The sequence below is a fragment of the Zophobas morio genome, unplaced genomic scaffold, assembly GCF_036711695.1.
Source record: "Zophobas morio isolate AGI-343-1 ecotype UQ-CSIRO unplaced genomic scaffold, CSIRO_AGI_Zmor_V1 ptg000016l, whole genome shotgun sequence".
Classification (NCBI taxonomy): domain Eukaryota; kingdom Metazoa; phylum Arthropoda; class Insecta; order Coleoptera; family Tenebrionidae; genus Zophobas; species Zophobas morio.
In genome coordinates, this window is record NW_026972121.1 from 6,679,327 (window position 1) to 6,693,091 (window position 13,765).

The 13,765-nt window shown below is 35.4% G+C and overlaps 1 protein-coding gene across 2 annotated transcripts in view; it reads left to right on the forward strand.

Annotated features, from left to right (window-relative positions):
* Sol1 overlaps positions 1 to 13,765 on the forward strand; it is a 272,924-nt gene that overhangs the window by 69,494 nt on the left and 189,665 nt on the right. For both annotated transcript variants that reach the window (XM_064056934.1, XM_064056935.1), the window contains exon 5: positions 1,781 to 1,995. In XM_064056934.1, the coding sequence (XP_063913004.1) occupies positions 1,781 to 1,995 (215 nt within the window). The remainder of the gene's footprint in view (positions 1 to 1,780; positions 1,996 to 13,765) is intronic.

Genomic DNA, 13,765 nt, shown 5'->3' on the forward strand with positions numbered 1-13,765 from the left:
ACATAAGATTTTTTCAAATTAAAAAAAAAAAACACCAGGTATTTCCTTCACATTCTTCAAAAAGAAAAAATATAAGATTATTTCAGTCTTTTAAAATCTAAACCCCAAGATCATCAAAAGTCTTTCAAATTTATTCAAAAATAGAACACCGCTGGTTCTCAGGATTCTTACAAATTCTTTCAAAAACAGCAGGAATTTCCAAGATTCTTTAAAATACCAGGAGCTCCTAAGTTTCTTCCAAATTTTTTTCAAAAACAAAACAGTAGGAGCCCCCAAAATTCTTCTAAATTTTTTTCAAAAACAAAACACTGCGAGGCCCATGATTTTTTCAATTTCTTTTGAAATTGGGCCATCACGAGTCTCGAAAATTGTTTCAATTTTTTAAAACCAACACCAGATGTCTTCAACATTTTTTTAATTCTTTCAAAATCAAAACACTAAGAGTTCGAAAAAGCAGGAGTCTTCAAAATTCTTATTATAATTTTTTTCAAAAACCCAAGATTTTCTCAACTTCTTTCAAAATCGGAGCATAAAATTCTTTCAATTTTTTTCAAAAGAGAGCACCAGTAAGATTCTTTCAAACTTTCTTCAAAATTCTCTTGAAAACACAAGAACAGAGGCCTCAGTATGATTTCTTCTAAACAAAATCCTAGAGGCTCCTAAGATTTCTTTAAATTCTTTCAGAAACAAAACACTAGAAGCACCCTCATTTTTCCAAATTCTGTCAAGAATAAAGCATCAGGCCCTCCAAAGATCCTTTTAATTAAAACAAAAAAACTAGAAACTTCCAAAATTCTTAAAAAACGCTATAAAGTCCAAAAATTCGTAGATTTTTTTCAAAAACAGGGGACCAGGTGCCCCAAGATTCTTGCAGTTTCTTTCAAAATCGAAGCAGGAAGAATCTTGAAAATTCTTTGAATTTTTTTCAAAAATAATCTCCCAAGACTCTTACAAATTCTTTCAAAAACGAAACACCAGGAGCGTATAAGAGAGTATTTTACATTTATTAAAAAAACGATCCCCCTAAGATTTTTCATACTGATTAAAAAAACACCACAGATTCCCAAAAAAATTTTAAATTAAAAATTAAAATCAAAAGGGATGTTTAAAAAAAATACCAGGCGTTCCAAACGTGTTTCAAAAAAGTAATAAAACCGCCAATAGACCACAGATAGACGACAGACATACGGAAACGGGAAACCAGTGTTTTCATACTGTTTATGAAAATTCGGAAAAATATTACAATACTTGATTATCTTACTCTGGAAAAGTAAAAATAAGTATACGTATATGTTATTTTTTTTATTTAAGAAAAAATTCTAAATTTAGGTGTTTAGTACCTCAAACACCATAACCAACAAAAACAACACACCTTCGACGAATTACCACGATATTGGCAAGCAAATCCACCGTTATGGTTTCCTTAAGTGGATGCGGTCTAAGGAAAACAATATGCGATCCGATAAGATTAAATATCATCATACAATACACAGCTGCTATCGATCCCTCATCCAATATCGGACCTAATTATAGAACATCGCCACAAAAAAATTACACAACACAAAAAAAATTAATACCAACGTTTCCGAATCCGACGAAAAGCCGTTTCGAGAAGTTTTAATCCACATGTGGCGAAACTTGAGAGAGATTCAGAATCAATGACACAATATTGTCGGACGATTTTATCGTCCTCTGAAAGCTGTCAACGCAGGCATTGGCACGCGCGCTTTTTTCGGATTTCTTAGGTGGTCACCAAACTGATTATTTTTTCTTTTTTCAGCTGCATCCGTGGCGACTACTTGAAGATCTTCCTCCATTTAGAGAAAGGAGAAGTGAATGAATACACTCCGTGGGATCTTTTACTTTGTGGGAGTCTTGGAGATATCCCAGCTTTACTTTATTCGTCAAGCTCCGGCCTCGTCCTGGAATTTCACACTGGGTCTTACACTGCTAACGCTAGCGGTTTTTCAGGAACTTTCAAGTTTATCGATAAAAGTAAGCAAGCTCTTTAACCACACCACGGTTAGCCGTAGCCCTCGGTGGCAATTTAAAAGCGATTATTTTTTAAACTAAAGTAAACAAATTGGAACTCTTTCAGTGGTTCGCCATTTGGCGCACGTTTGCCACTTTCCGTATTTTTTTAATTTTTCCTGCCGCGACTCCCAATCAAATACAACACGTAATATTTTGACAACGTTCCGGTGCACAACGAATTGGGAGCTCCGTGATGTGCATATCATAGTAAATATGTTGCCATATTTGCTACATCTCCCTAGGGAACGTTTTTATTCTTGCAAAGGGTGTGAAGTGAAAATTTATTAGTTTCGGTTCACGACGTGATAGGGTTTGTAATTTCACTCGAAAAACTGTGAACTCAAAACCTCTACGATACGCCAGATAAGATTTATCTTTTTGCTGTTATTTATCTACGAACGTTCAAATCCACTTTTTGTCCTTGTTTTTAATCTGGTTCCAATGAATGCTAAACGTGCCGGAAACTCGTGTGAACACTGATTTCTGCATTTTCTGGGCGCACACGAAACTTCGCATTCGCGGTAAAATTTCATTTATTCCAGAACATTAAAATACTAATTTATTTCTTTATCTTCGAATTCGAAGCCGGGTAAACATCGCCTGGGTTACATTGTGTCGTATTTTAATGGAAGTAGGTATTTGAAATAAAATCTGTTTGTTGTACACGCATGTTAATATCGAGTTTCCACTTCTTTTGTTGTGCGCGAAATTGAAAATGTGCACGCTTGCGAAACAATGAGGAACATATCGAGAATTTATTGTTGGATACGCTAACATGCATTATTAAGTAAGAGACGAGAATAACATCAAAGGTGTGTCGTTAAAAACCATTAATTAAATTTTAAAACACGCTCCGCTCAAATTAAATAGACTCCATGAAATTAGCATTTGAAAGGGGAACTGGAACATTAATAAATTGATATAGATCTGTTTAAAACTAAGAGATTGCAGATCCATTGAATGTCAGACACACATACAAATTATGATGAATGAAACAAATACAGTCAGTTTAATAATGAGGACGTATAATGCCGACTGTGGTGAGAAACATTCCAAATCGATAACTCGAAACTGGAAACTATGAGAGCGTGTTACCATTACCAGCCCCAGGGGTGCATTGTTTGATTATTTTTACCTAATACCGACACAGGTGGAATGGGGAGGACATTGACTGACTGACGCAGTGTATCTAAACTTACGACGCTAGGGTGATAAGCACACACTTGATATTCTACATAAATTAACCCTTCGTATTAATCTCAGCTTTGTATGAATTAATCAGTCAATCACGAGAGATCCTCGAGATTTCTTCAAATTACATACATCAAAAGAAAGACCGAGGATACCTAAGATATTTTTAACTACTTTAAAAACCAGATATAAGCAGTCCCCGAGATTTTTTCAAACTACCTCAAAAATGATACACGAGGGGTCCCCGAGATTCTTTCAAACTACCCCAAAAACCAAATACAAGGGGACCCGGAGATCCTTTCAAACTACTTTAAAAACCAGACACGAGATGTACCCGCAATTCCTTCAAACTGCCCTATAAACACAACACGAGAGGTCCCCGAGATTCTTTCAAACAAAATCAAAATATAAGGGGTCCCCAAGATTCTTTCAAACTACTTCAAAAACAAAATAGAAGTGATCACCAAATTCTTTGAAACTACTTCAAAAACAACACCACGGATCCTCAAGATTGTTTCAAACTAATTCAAATTCTGAAGATGAGATTCTAGTGATTTTAGAGTTTCTAAAGATTCTAAAGATACTAAAGATTCTAAATTTTCTAAAGATTCTAAAGATTTTAAGATTCTAAAGATTCTAAAGATTCTAAAGATTCTAAAGATTCTAAAGATTCTGAAGATTCTGAAGATTCTGAAGATTCTGAAGATTCTGAAGATTCTGAAGATTCTGAAGATTCTGAAGATTCTTAAGACTCTAAAGGCTATAAAGACTCTCAAGACTATAAAAACTTTAAAGACTCTAAAGATTCTGAAGGTTCTGAAGACTCCAAAGACTCTAAAGACACTAGAGACTAAAGATAAATATTCTAAACATTCCACAGAATCCATAGATTCCAAAGATTCCAAGGATTTCTAGGATTCCAAGGATTGCAAGGGTTTGAAGGGTTCCAAGGATTTCGAGGATTTCGAGGGGTCCGAGGATTCCGAGGATTCCGAAGATTCCAAAGATTCCGAATATTCAGGGGATTCCAAGGATTCGGAGGATACCGAGGATTCCTAAGATTCCAAAGATTTCGAAGATTCTGAAGATTTTAAGCATTCCAAGGATTCCAAAAATTCCATGGATTTCAAGGATTCCAAGGATTTCAAACATTTCAAGAATTATAAGGATTGCAAGGCTTCCAAGGCTTCCCAGGATTCCCAGGTTTAGAAGGATCCCGAGGATTCCGGGGACTCTGAGGATTCCAAGGATTCTAAAGATTCCCAAGATTGCAAAGATTCCAAAGATTCCAAGGATTCCAAGGATTCCAAAGATTCCAAAGATTCCAAGGATTCCAAAGATTCCAACGATTCCAACGATTCCAAAAATTCCAAGGATTCCAAGGATTCCCAGAATTCCAAGGATTTCAAGTATACTAAGGATTCCAATAATTCCAAAGATTCTAAAAATTCCAAAGATTACAAAGATTCCAAGGATTCCGAGGATTCCAAAGATTTCAAAAATTCCAAGGATTCCAAGGATTCCAAGTATTCCAAAGATTTTAAGGATTCCAAGCAGTCCAAGGCTTAAAAGAATTCCAAGTGTTCCAAGGGTTCCAGGGATTCCAAGGATTCCAAGAGTTCCAAGAATTCCAAGGAGACCCAAGGATTCCAATCATTCCAAAAATTCCAAAGATTCCAAAGATTCCAAAGATTCCAAAGATTCCAAAGATTCCAAAGATTCCAAAGGTTCCAAAAATTCTAAAGATTCTAAAGATTCCAAAGATTCCTAATATTCCAAAAATTCCAAGGATTCCAAATATTCCAAGTATTCCAAGGATTTCAAGGATAGCAAGGATTTCAAGGATTTCAAGGATAGCAAGGATTTCAAGGTTTCCAAGAACTAAAAGGATTTCAAGTGTTCTAAGTGTTCCAAGGTTTCCAAGGATTCCAAGGATTCCAAAAATTCCAAGGATTCCAAGAATATCATAGATTCCAAGAATTCCAAATATTCCAAAGATTCCAAGGATTCCGAGGATTCCAAAAATTCCAAAGATTCCAAAAATTCCAAGGATTCCAATGATTCCAAGGATTCCAGGGATTCCAGGGATTCCAAAAATTCCAAGGATTCCAAGGATACCATGAATTCCAAGAATTCCAAAGATTATAAAGATTCCAAAAATTCCAAAGATTCCAAAGATTCCAAAAATTAAAGGGATTCCAAGGATTCCAAAGATTCCAAAGATTCCAAAAATTCCAAGGATTCCAAGTATTCCAAGGATTCCAAGAATTCTAAGGATACCAAGGAGTCCAAGGATTAAAAGGATTTCAGGGTTCCAAGGGTTCCAAGAATTCCAAGAGTTTCAAGGATTCCATGGATTCCTAAGTTTCCGAAGATTTCGAAGATTCTGAAGATTCCGAGGATCCCGAGGGTTCCGAAAATTCTGAACATTCCGAGGATTCCGAGAACTCCGAGGATTCCAAGGATTCTAAAGATTCCAAATATTCTAAAGATTCTAAATATTCCAAAATTCCAAAGGTATCGAAGATTACAAAGGTTTCAAAGATTCCAAAGATTCCAAGGATTCTAAGGATTCCAAGGATTCTAAGGATTCCAAGAGTTCCAAGGATTCCAAGGAGACCCAAGGATACCAATGATTCCAAAGATTCCAAAGATTCCAAAGATTCCAAAGATTCCAAAGGTTCCAAAGATTCTAAAGATTCCAAAGATTCCTAATATTCCAAAATTCCAAGGATTCCAAATATTCCAAGTATTCTAGGGATTTCAAGGATAGCAACGATTGCAAGGTTTCCAAGAACTAAAAGGATTCGAAGTGTTCTAAGAGTTCCAAGGATTCCAAGGATTCCAAGGATTCCAAAAATTCCAAAGATTCCAAGGATTCCAAAGATTCCAAAGATTCCAGCGATTCCAAAAATTCCAAGGATTCCAAGGATTCCAAGAATTCCAAGGATTTCAAGTATACTAAGAATTCCAATAATTCCAAAGATTCTAAAAATTCCAAAGATTACAAAGATTCCAAGGATTCCGACGATTCCAAAGATTTCAAAAATTCCAAGGATTCCAAGGATTCCAAGTATTCCAAGTATTCCAAAGATTCTAAGGATTCCAAGGAGTCCAAGGCTTAAAAGAATTCCAAGTGTTCCAAGGGTTCCAGGGATTCCAAGGATTCCAAGAGTTCCAAGAATTCCAAGGAAACCCAAGGATTCCAATGATTCCAAAAATTCCAAAGATTCCAAAGATTCCAAAGATTCCAAAGATTCCAAAGATTCCAAAGATTTCAAAGGTTCCAAAGATTCCAAAGGTTCCAAAGATTCTAAATATTCCAAAAATTCCTAATATTCCAAAAATTCCAAGGATTCCAAATATTCCAAGTATTCCAAGGATTTCAAGGATAGCAAGGATTTCAAGGTTTCCAAGAACTAAAAGGATTTCTATTGTTCTAAGTGTTCCAAGGATTCCAAGGATTCCAAGGATTTCAAAAATTCCAAGGACTCCAAGGATACCATAGATTCCAAGAATTCCAAAGATTCCAAAGATTCCAAAGATTCCGAGGATTCCAAAGATTCCAAAGATTCCAAAAATTCCAAGGAATTCCAATGATTCCAAGTATTCCAAGGATTACAGGGATTCCAAAATTTCCAAGGATTCCAAGGATACCATGGATTCCAAGAATTCCAAAGATTATAAAGATTCCAAAGATTCCAAAGATTCCCAAAATTCCAAAAATTCCAAGGACTCCAATGATTCCAAGTATTCCAAGGATTCCAGGGATTGCAAAAATTCAAAGGATTTCAAGGGTTCCAAGGATTCCAAGAGTTGCATGAATTTCAAGTATTCCAAGGATTCCAAGAATTCTAAGAATACCAAAAAGTCCAAGGATTAAAAGGATCCAAGTATTTCAAGGGTACCAAGGATTTCAAGGATTCCAAGGATTCCAAGAATTCCAAAGATCTTAAAAATTCCAAAGATTCCAAAGATTCCAAGGATTTCAAGGATTTCAAATATTCCAAAAGTTTCAAGGATTCCAAGGATACCATGGATTCCAAGAATTCCAAAGATTCTAAAGATTTCAAAGATTCCAAAGATTCCATAAATTCCAAAAATTCCAAAGATTCCAAATATTCCAAGAATTCCAGGGATTCCAAAAATTCCAAGTATTCCAAGGATTTCAAGGATAGCAAGGATTGCAAGTTTTCCAAGAACTAAAAGGATTCCAAGTATTCTAATTGTTCCAAGGATTTCAAGGATTCCAATGATTCTAAGGATACCAAGGAGTCCAAGGATTAAAAGTATTCCAGGTGTTCCAAGGTTTCCAAAGATACCAAGGGTTCCAAGGATTCCATGGATTCCAAAGATTCCAAGGGTTCCAAGGATTCCATGGATTCCAAAAATTCCAAGGATTCCAAGTATACCATGGATTACAAAAATTCCAAAGATTCCAAAGATTCAAAGGTTCTAAAGATTCCAAGGATTCCAAAGATCCCAAAAATTCCAGGGATTCCAAGGATTCCAAAGATTCCGAAGATTCCAAAAATTCCAAGGATTCCAAGGATTCCAAGTATTCCAAGGATTCCAGGAATTCTGAGAATACCAAGAATTCTAATGATACCAAGGAGTCTAAGTTTTCCAAAGGTTCCAAGGGTTCCGAAGACTCCGAGGATTCCGGGGATTGCGAGTATTCCGAGGATTCCAAGGATTCCGAAGAGTCCGAGGATTCCGAAGATTCCGAGTTTTCCGAGAATTCTAAGGATTCTAAAAATTCCAAAGATTCCAAAGTTTCCAAAGATTCCAAGTATTCCAAGGATTCCAAGGATTACAAGGATCCCAAGGATCTCAAGGCTTCCGAGGATTCCAGGCATACCAAGGATTCCATGGATTCCAAAAATTCCAAGGATTTAAAGAATTCAAATATTCAAAGGGCTCAAAGAATTCCAAAGATTCAAAGGATTCTGAAGATTCTATAGCTTTTAAAGATACTAATGTTTCTAAAGGTTCTAAAAATTCTAAGGATTGTAAGAATTCTGGGGATTCTAAGGATTCTATGAATTCTAAGGATTCTAAGAATTCTCTTAAATACTCTCAGATTTTCTTACATTCTGTAGATTCTCTCAGGTTCTTCCAAATTCCTTCAGATTCGGTAATGATTATTCAGATTTCTTCAGATTCTCTCAAAATCCCTCAAATTCTTCCAGATGCTTTCAGATTCTCTCACATTGTTTCAGATTATTATCATATTCTCTTATATTTTTTGAGATTCTTTCATATACGTTCAGGTCCTTGAGATTCCTTAACATACTCTCACACTTTTCATAATCTCTGAGATTTGATTTGTTTCCGATTTTCTCTGATTCTCTCAGAATCCCTCAAATTCTCTCAGATTCTGTCATATTCTCTCAAATACTCTCAGTGTCTTTCAGATTATTTCAAATTCTCTTAAGTTCTCAGGGATCCCCGAAATTTTTTCAAACTTCTTCAAAAACAAAATGAGTCCCCGAGATTCTTTCAAACTAATTCAAAAACAAAATACAAGAAATCCCCCAAATTCTTCAAACCACGTCAAAAACAAAACACAAGGGATCCCCAAATTCTTTCAAGCTACTTCAGAAAGAATACACGAACGTTCCCCGAGATTCTTTCAAATTATTTATTATTTCGAAAACAAGACCAGGTATCCTCAAAATTCTATCAATTTTTTCCAAAATAGAAAAGCAGGACATCCCATGATTCTTACAAATTCTTTCAAAAGCAAAACACCAGATGCCCTCAAAATTAGAAAGTCTATTAGAAAAAAACACCACACAAAATTTCTTCAAAATTATTTCAAAAACTTCAAACACTAGGAATTTCCTGTTTTTTTAAATAATTTCAAGACCAAAACATCAGGATTCTCCCATATACTTTTAATTAAAAAAAATACACCAAGATTCCCCAAAATTCGGTCAACTTTTTTTCAAAAACAGATCATTAGGAGACCAAGATTCTTCCTTCAAAACAGTCACCAAGAGTTCCCAAAATTCTTTCAAATTACTTTCAAAAACACATCGTTTTTAATTAAAACTACTGCAAAAACAGAACACGAGTGGTCCCAGAGATTCTTTTAAATTACTTCAAAATTAAAACCAGAGGGATCTTCAAGATTTTTTCAAACTTTATTTTAACGTTTTCGTGGATTTCTTCTTGTTTTCCTTATTTTTATTCCTCTTACTTTGGCTGTTCATCTTTTTTATATCTTTTGTCATATTGATAGCTACGATCGTTTTCGTATTTTCTTTCTTTGGTCTTTTTCTTGTCCTTATAATTATGATAATCATTGTCAATAATCTCAATTTATTTATAGCTTTCCGAAACGTGTTAACTTAGGCATCCGCACGTTGTGATCTCTGGTAAAGTTTAGAAGTGGAATAAAAAAAATCCGTGAATTTTTTTCGGTTCCGTCTTTTATTACATCACATGCAGCTAGGTGTCGACGCAGCCTAAAAAAATACATTATAAAACTCATTAAAGAAAATTAACCATTACCATCAACCTCAATTATCTTCCTTTACAACAGCAATTAAGCATACGTTTTCTTAAAATTATCTTATTAAAAATTCTAAAGGTTTGCAGTGTACATACAAAAGAGTGATAAAATTTTCATTTATTCAGTCCTGCGAAATTCAACATTAAATCAAAGAAAAAGTAGCGCTGAAAATGTTGCCTGTTTAACCGCCCTCAAGGTTCACTCCCAGCAGTATCGATCCTAATTATTGTGTTGCAGTCCGATAAAAGACTCCAGTGTGTACTATAATCCGAATACGGCGTATCGAAATCTTCCGAACAGAAGCTTTTTTTTTTGTTAACAATTTTAATTCCGCATAACGAGCTGAAAGTTTGCTCGGCGAAGAATTGTTCGAGCGAGTTCCTCCAGGTACAAACACGCAAATATGAATTATTTTAAAATACCCACCGTAATAAAATTAACTTTCGGTGGCACTAATTTTGCACAAAGGCGAGGCAAAAACTACCACAAAGCTCTGAAACACATTTGCAGTTGTAAATAGTTTTTTGGGGTAAAAGCAGCCAGAACACAACGGTGCAACAAGTGGCAATAAAACAACTGTTATTTTATAATGTCTAAGTCGGTTTGCTCGAAATAAATACAAGCCGCAATTTGTAACTAACATTGTTCTATACGAAATATTTCAATTAGAATAATCAACGGTAGTTGCTGGAGCAAATACTTGAACGTCTATCTGTATTTACAAAGACGGGCGTGCTATTTCGGTAAAGTTATTCAGCTTCCGAGCAACTGACGCTAATTTGTCATGTTTCGTGCTGGATTTTGTCAAATGTTTAATATTTTATGCACGAAACGCCAAGCCAGGTATAAAAATGCACGGTCTGGACGGAACATATTTTGTAATTCAATTCATTTTTATTTAAATAAGGTATTGTTGAAATATTTTAACACCATTTTTACTCCTTTTTCCTGTTACAAGATTACAAAAGGGTTTATTTTGTTGTTTTATATTGACGGCAGTGTGATGAAATTCAGCTCCGCTTCACACGAGTGAAGTGAATCGATGTCAAAAGAGACTTTTGATAGACGATAATAGACTGAGTTTTATGTTTTAACTTTTTTTTCATGTTGTTAATTCCGATCATATTTCGAAAAATAAAAATTTTTCAAATTTGTTACAGATTCTAAAGACTCCAAAGTTTCCAAAGGTTTGAAAGATTGAAAATGTTTAAAGCTTTCGAATATTCTGAAGGCACGAGATTTTCTAAAGATGTTAAAGATTCTAGACAGTAGAAATTGCAAATTCTAAATACACTAAATATTCTAAATAAACTAAAGTCCTAAAGTTCTAAACATAAAAAAGATCAAACAAGGTCCCAAAGCTTTATAATTTTAATTTCTAGTAATTAATATGCCCAAAATTTCCAAAATTTGTAAAAGGCCTTCCGAAGATTCCAAAGATTCCAAAATCCCTAAGATCCCAAAGATCCTAAAGATCCTTAAAATTCTAAACATCCTAAACATCCTATGGAGTCCCTAGATTCTAGAAATTCTAGAGATTCTAAATATTCTAGAGATTCCAGAGATTCCAAAGATTCTAAAGAGCCTAAAGATCTTAAAGGTCCTAAATATTCCAAAGATTCCAAAGGTTTGTAAAAATTCCTAAGATTCCAAAGATTCCAACTTTTCCAAATGTTCAAAAGATTCCAAAAGTTCAAACGATTGGAAAGATCCCATAGATCCCAGAGATCTTAGAGATTTTAGAGATCCCCGAGATCCCTAAGAAACCAGGAGCCCCAGAGGTCCCAGAGATCCCAGAGTTTCCAGAGTTTCCAAAATTCCCAGAGTTCCCAGAGATCTCAGAGATTCCAGAGGATCCAGAGATCTCAAAGATCCCTGAGATCCCCGAGAATCCAAAGGTCCCAGAGATCAAAGAGTTTCCAGAGATCTCAGAGATCCGAGAAATCCCAGAGATTCCAGAGATTCCAAAGATTCCAAAGGTTTCAAACATTTCAAAGATCGAAAGATTCGAAAGTTTTTAACGATCTTAAACATCCTAAACATACTAAATATCCTAAACATTCTAAACATCCTATAGATCCTAAAGATCCTCAAGATCATAAAGATTCTAAAGATCTTACAGATCCTGAATGTTCTAAAGATTCCGGAGATTCCAGAGATTATAGAGATTCCAGAGATTCCGGAAATTTCAGAGATTCCAGAGATTCCAGAGATTTCAGAGATTCCAGAGATTCCAAAGATTCTGAAGATTCTAAAGATCTTAAAGATCCTAAAGACTCCAAAGATTCCAAAGGTTGCAAAAATTCCTAAGATTCCAAAGATTCCAACTTCTCCAAATGTTCCAAAGGTTTCAAAAGTTCAAAATATTGGAGAGATCCCATAGATCTCAGAGATCCCAGAAATTTCAGAGATCCCAGAAATTTCAGAGATCACCGAGATCCCTGAGAAACCAGAAGGCCCAGAGGTCCCAGAGATCTCAGAGTTTCCAGAGTTTCCAAAATTCCCAGTGTTCCCAGAAATCTCAGAGATCCCAGAGGACCCAAAGATCCCAAAGTTCTCCGAGATCCCCGAGATTCCAAAGGTCTCAGAGATCAATGATTTTCCAAAGATCTCAGAGATCCGAGAGATCCCAGAGATTCTAAAGATTCCAACGATTCCAAAGATTCCAAAGATTTCAAAAATTCGAAAGATTCGAAAGTTTCTAACGATCTTAAAGATCCTAAACATTCTAAAGATCCTAAAGATACTAAAGATCATAAAGATCCTAAAGATCATAAAGATCCTAAAGATCTTAAAGATCCTAAATGTTCTAAAGATTCTAGAGATTCCAGAGATACCAGAGATTATAGAGATTCCAGATATTCCGGAGATTTCAAGGATTCCAGAGATTTCAGAGATTCCAAAGATTCTAAAGATTTTAAAGATCTTAAAAATCTTAAAGATTCCAAAGATTCCAAAGGTGGCAAAAATTCCCAAGATTCCAAAGATTCCAACTTTTCCAAATGTTCCAAAGATTCCAAAATTTCAAAAGATTGGAGAGATCCCATAGATCCCAGAAATCTTAAAGATTTCAGAGATCCCCGAGATCCCTGAGAAACCAGAAGCCCCAGAGGTCCCAGAGTTTCCAGATTTTCCAAAATTCCCAGAGTTCCCAGAGATCTCAGAGATCCTAGAGGACCCAGAGATCCCAAAGTTCCCCGAGATCGCCGAGATTTTAAAGGTCCCAGAGATCAAAGAATTTCCAAAGATCTCAGAGATCCGAGAGAACCCAGAGATTCCAGAGATTCCAAAGATTCCAAAGATTCCAAAGATTCCAAAGATTTCAAAGATTCGAAAGTTTCTAACGATCTTAAAGATCCTAAACATTCTAAACATCCTAAAGATCCTAAAGATCATAATAAAGATACTAAAGATCTTAAAGATCCTAAAAGTTCTAAAGATTCCAGAGATTCCATAGATTATAGAGATTCCAGAGATTCCGGAGATTTGAGAGATTCCAGAGATTCCAGAGATTTTATAGATTCCAGAAATTCCAAAGATTCTAAAGATCCTAAAAATCTTAGAGATCCTAAAGATTCCAAAGATTCCAAAGGTTCTAAAAATTCCTAAGATTCCAAAGATTCCAACTTTTCCAAATGTTTAAATGGTTCCAAAAGTTCAAACAATTGGAAAGATTCCATAGATCCCAGAGTTTCAAGAGTCTCCAAAATTCCCAGAGTTTCCAAAATTCCCAGAGTTCCCAGAAATCTCAGAGATCCCAGAGGACCCGAAGATCCCAAAGTTCTCCGAGATCCCCGAGATTCCAAAGGTCCCAGAGATCAAAGAGTTTCCAGAGATCTCAGAGATTCGAGAGATTCCAGAGATTCCAGAGATTCCAAACATTCCAAAGATTTCAAAGATTCAAACGATTCGAAAATTCCCATAGTTCCCAGAGATCTCATAGATCCCAGAGGACCTAGAGATCTCAAAGATCCCCGATATCCTCGAGATTCCAAAGGTCCCAGAGATCAAAGAGTTTCC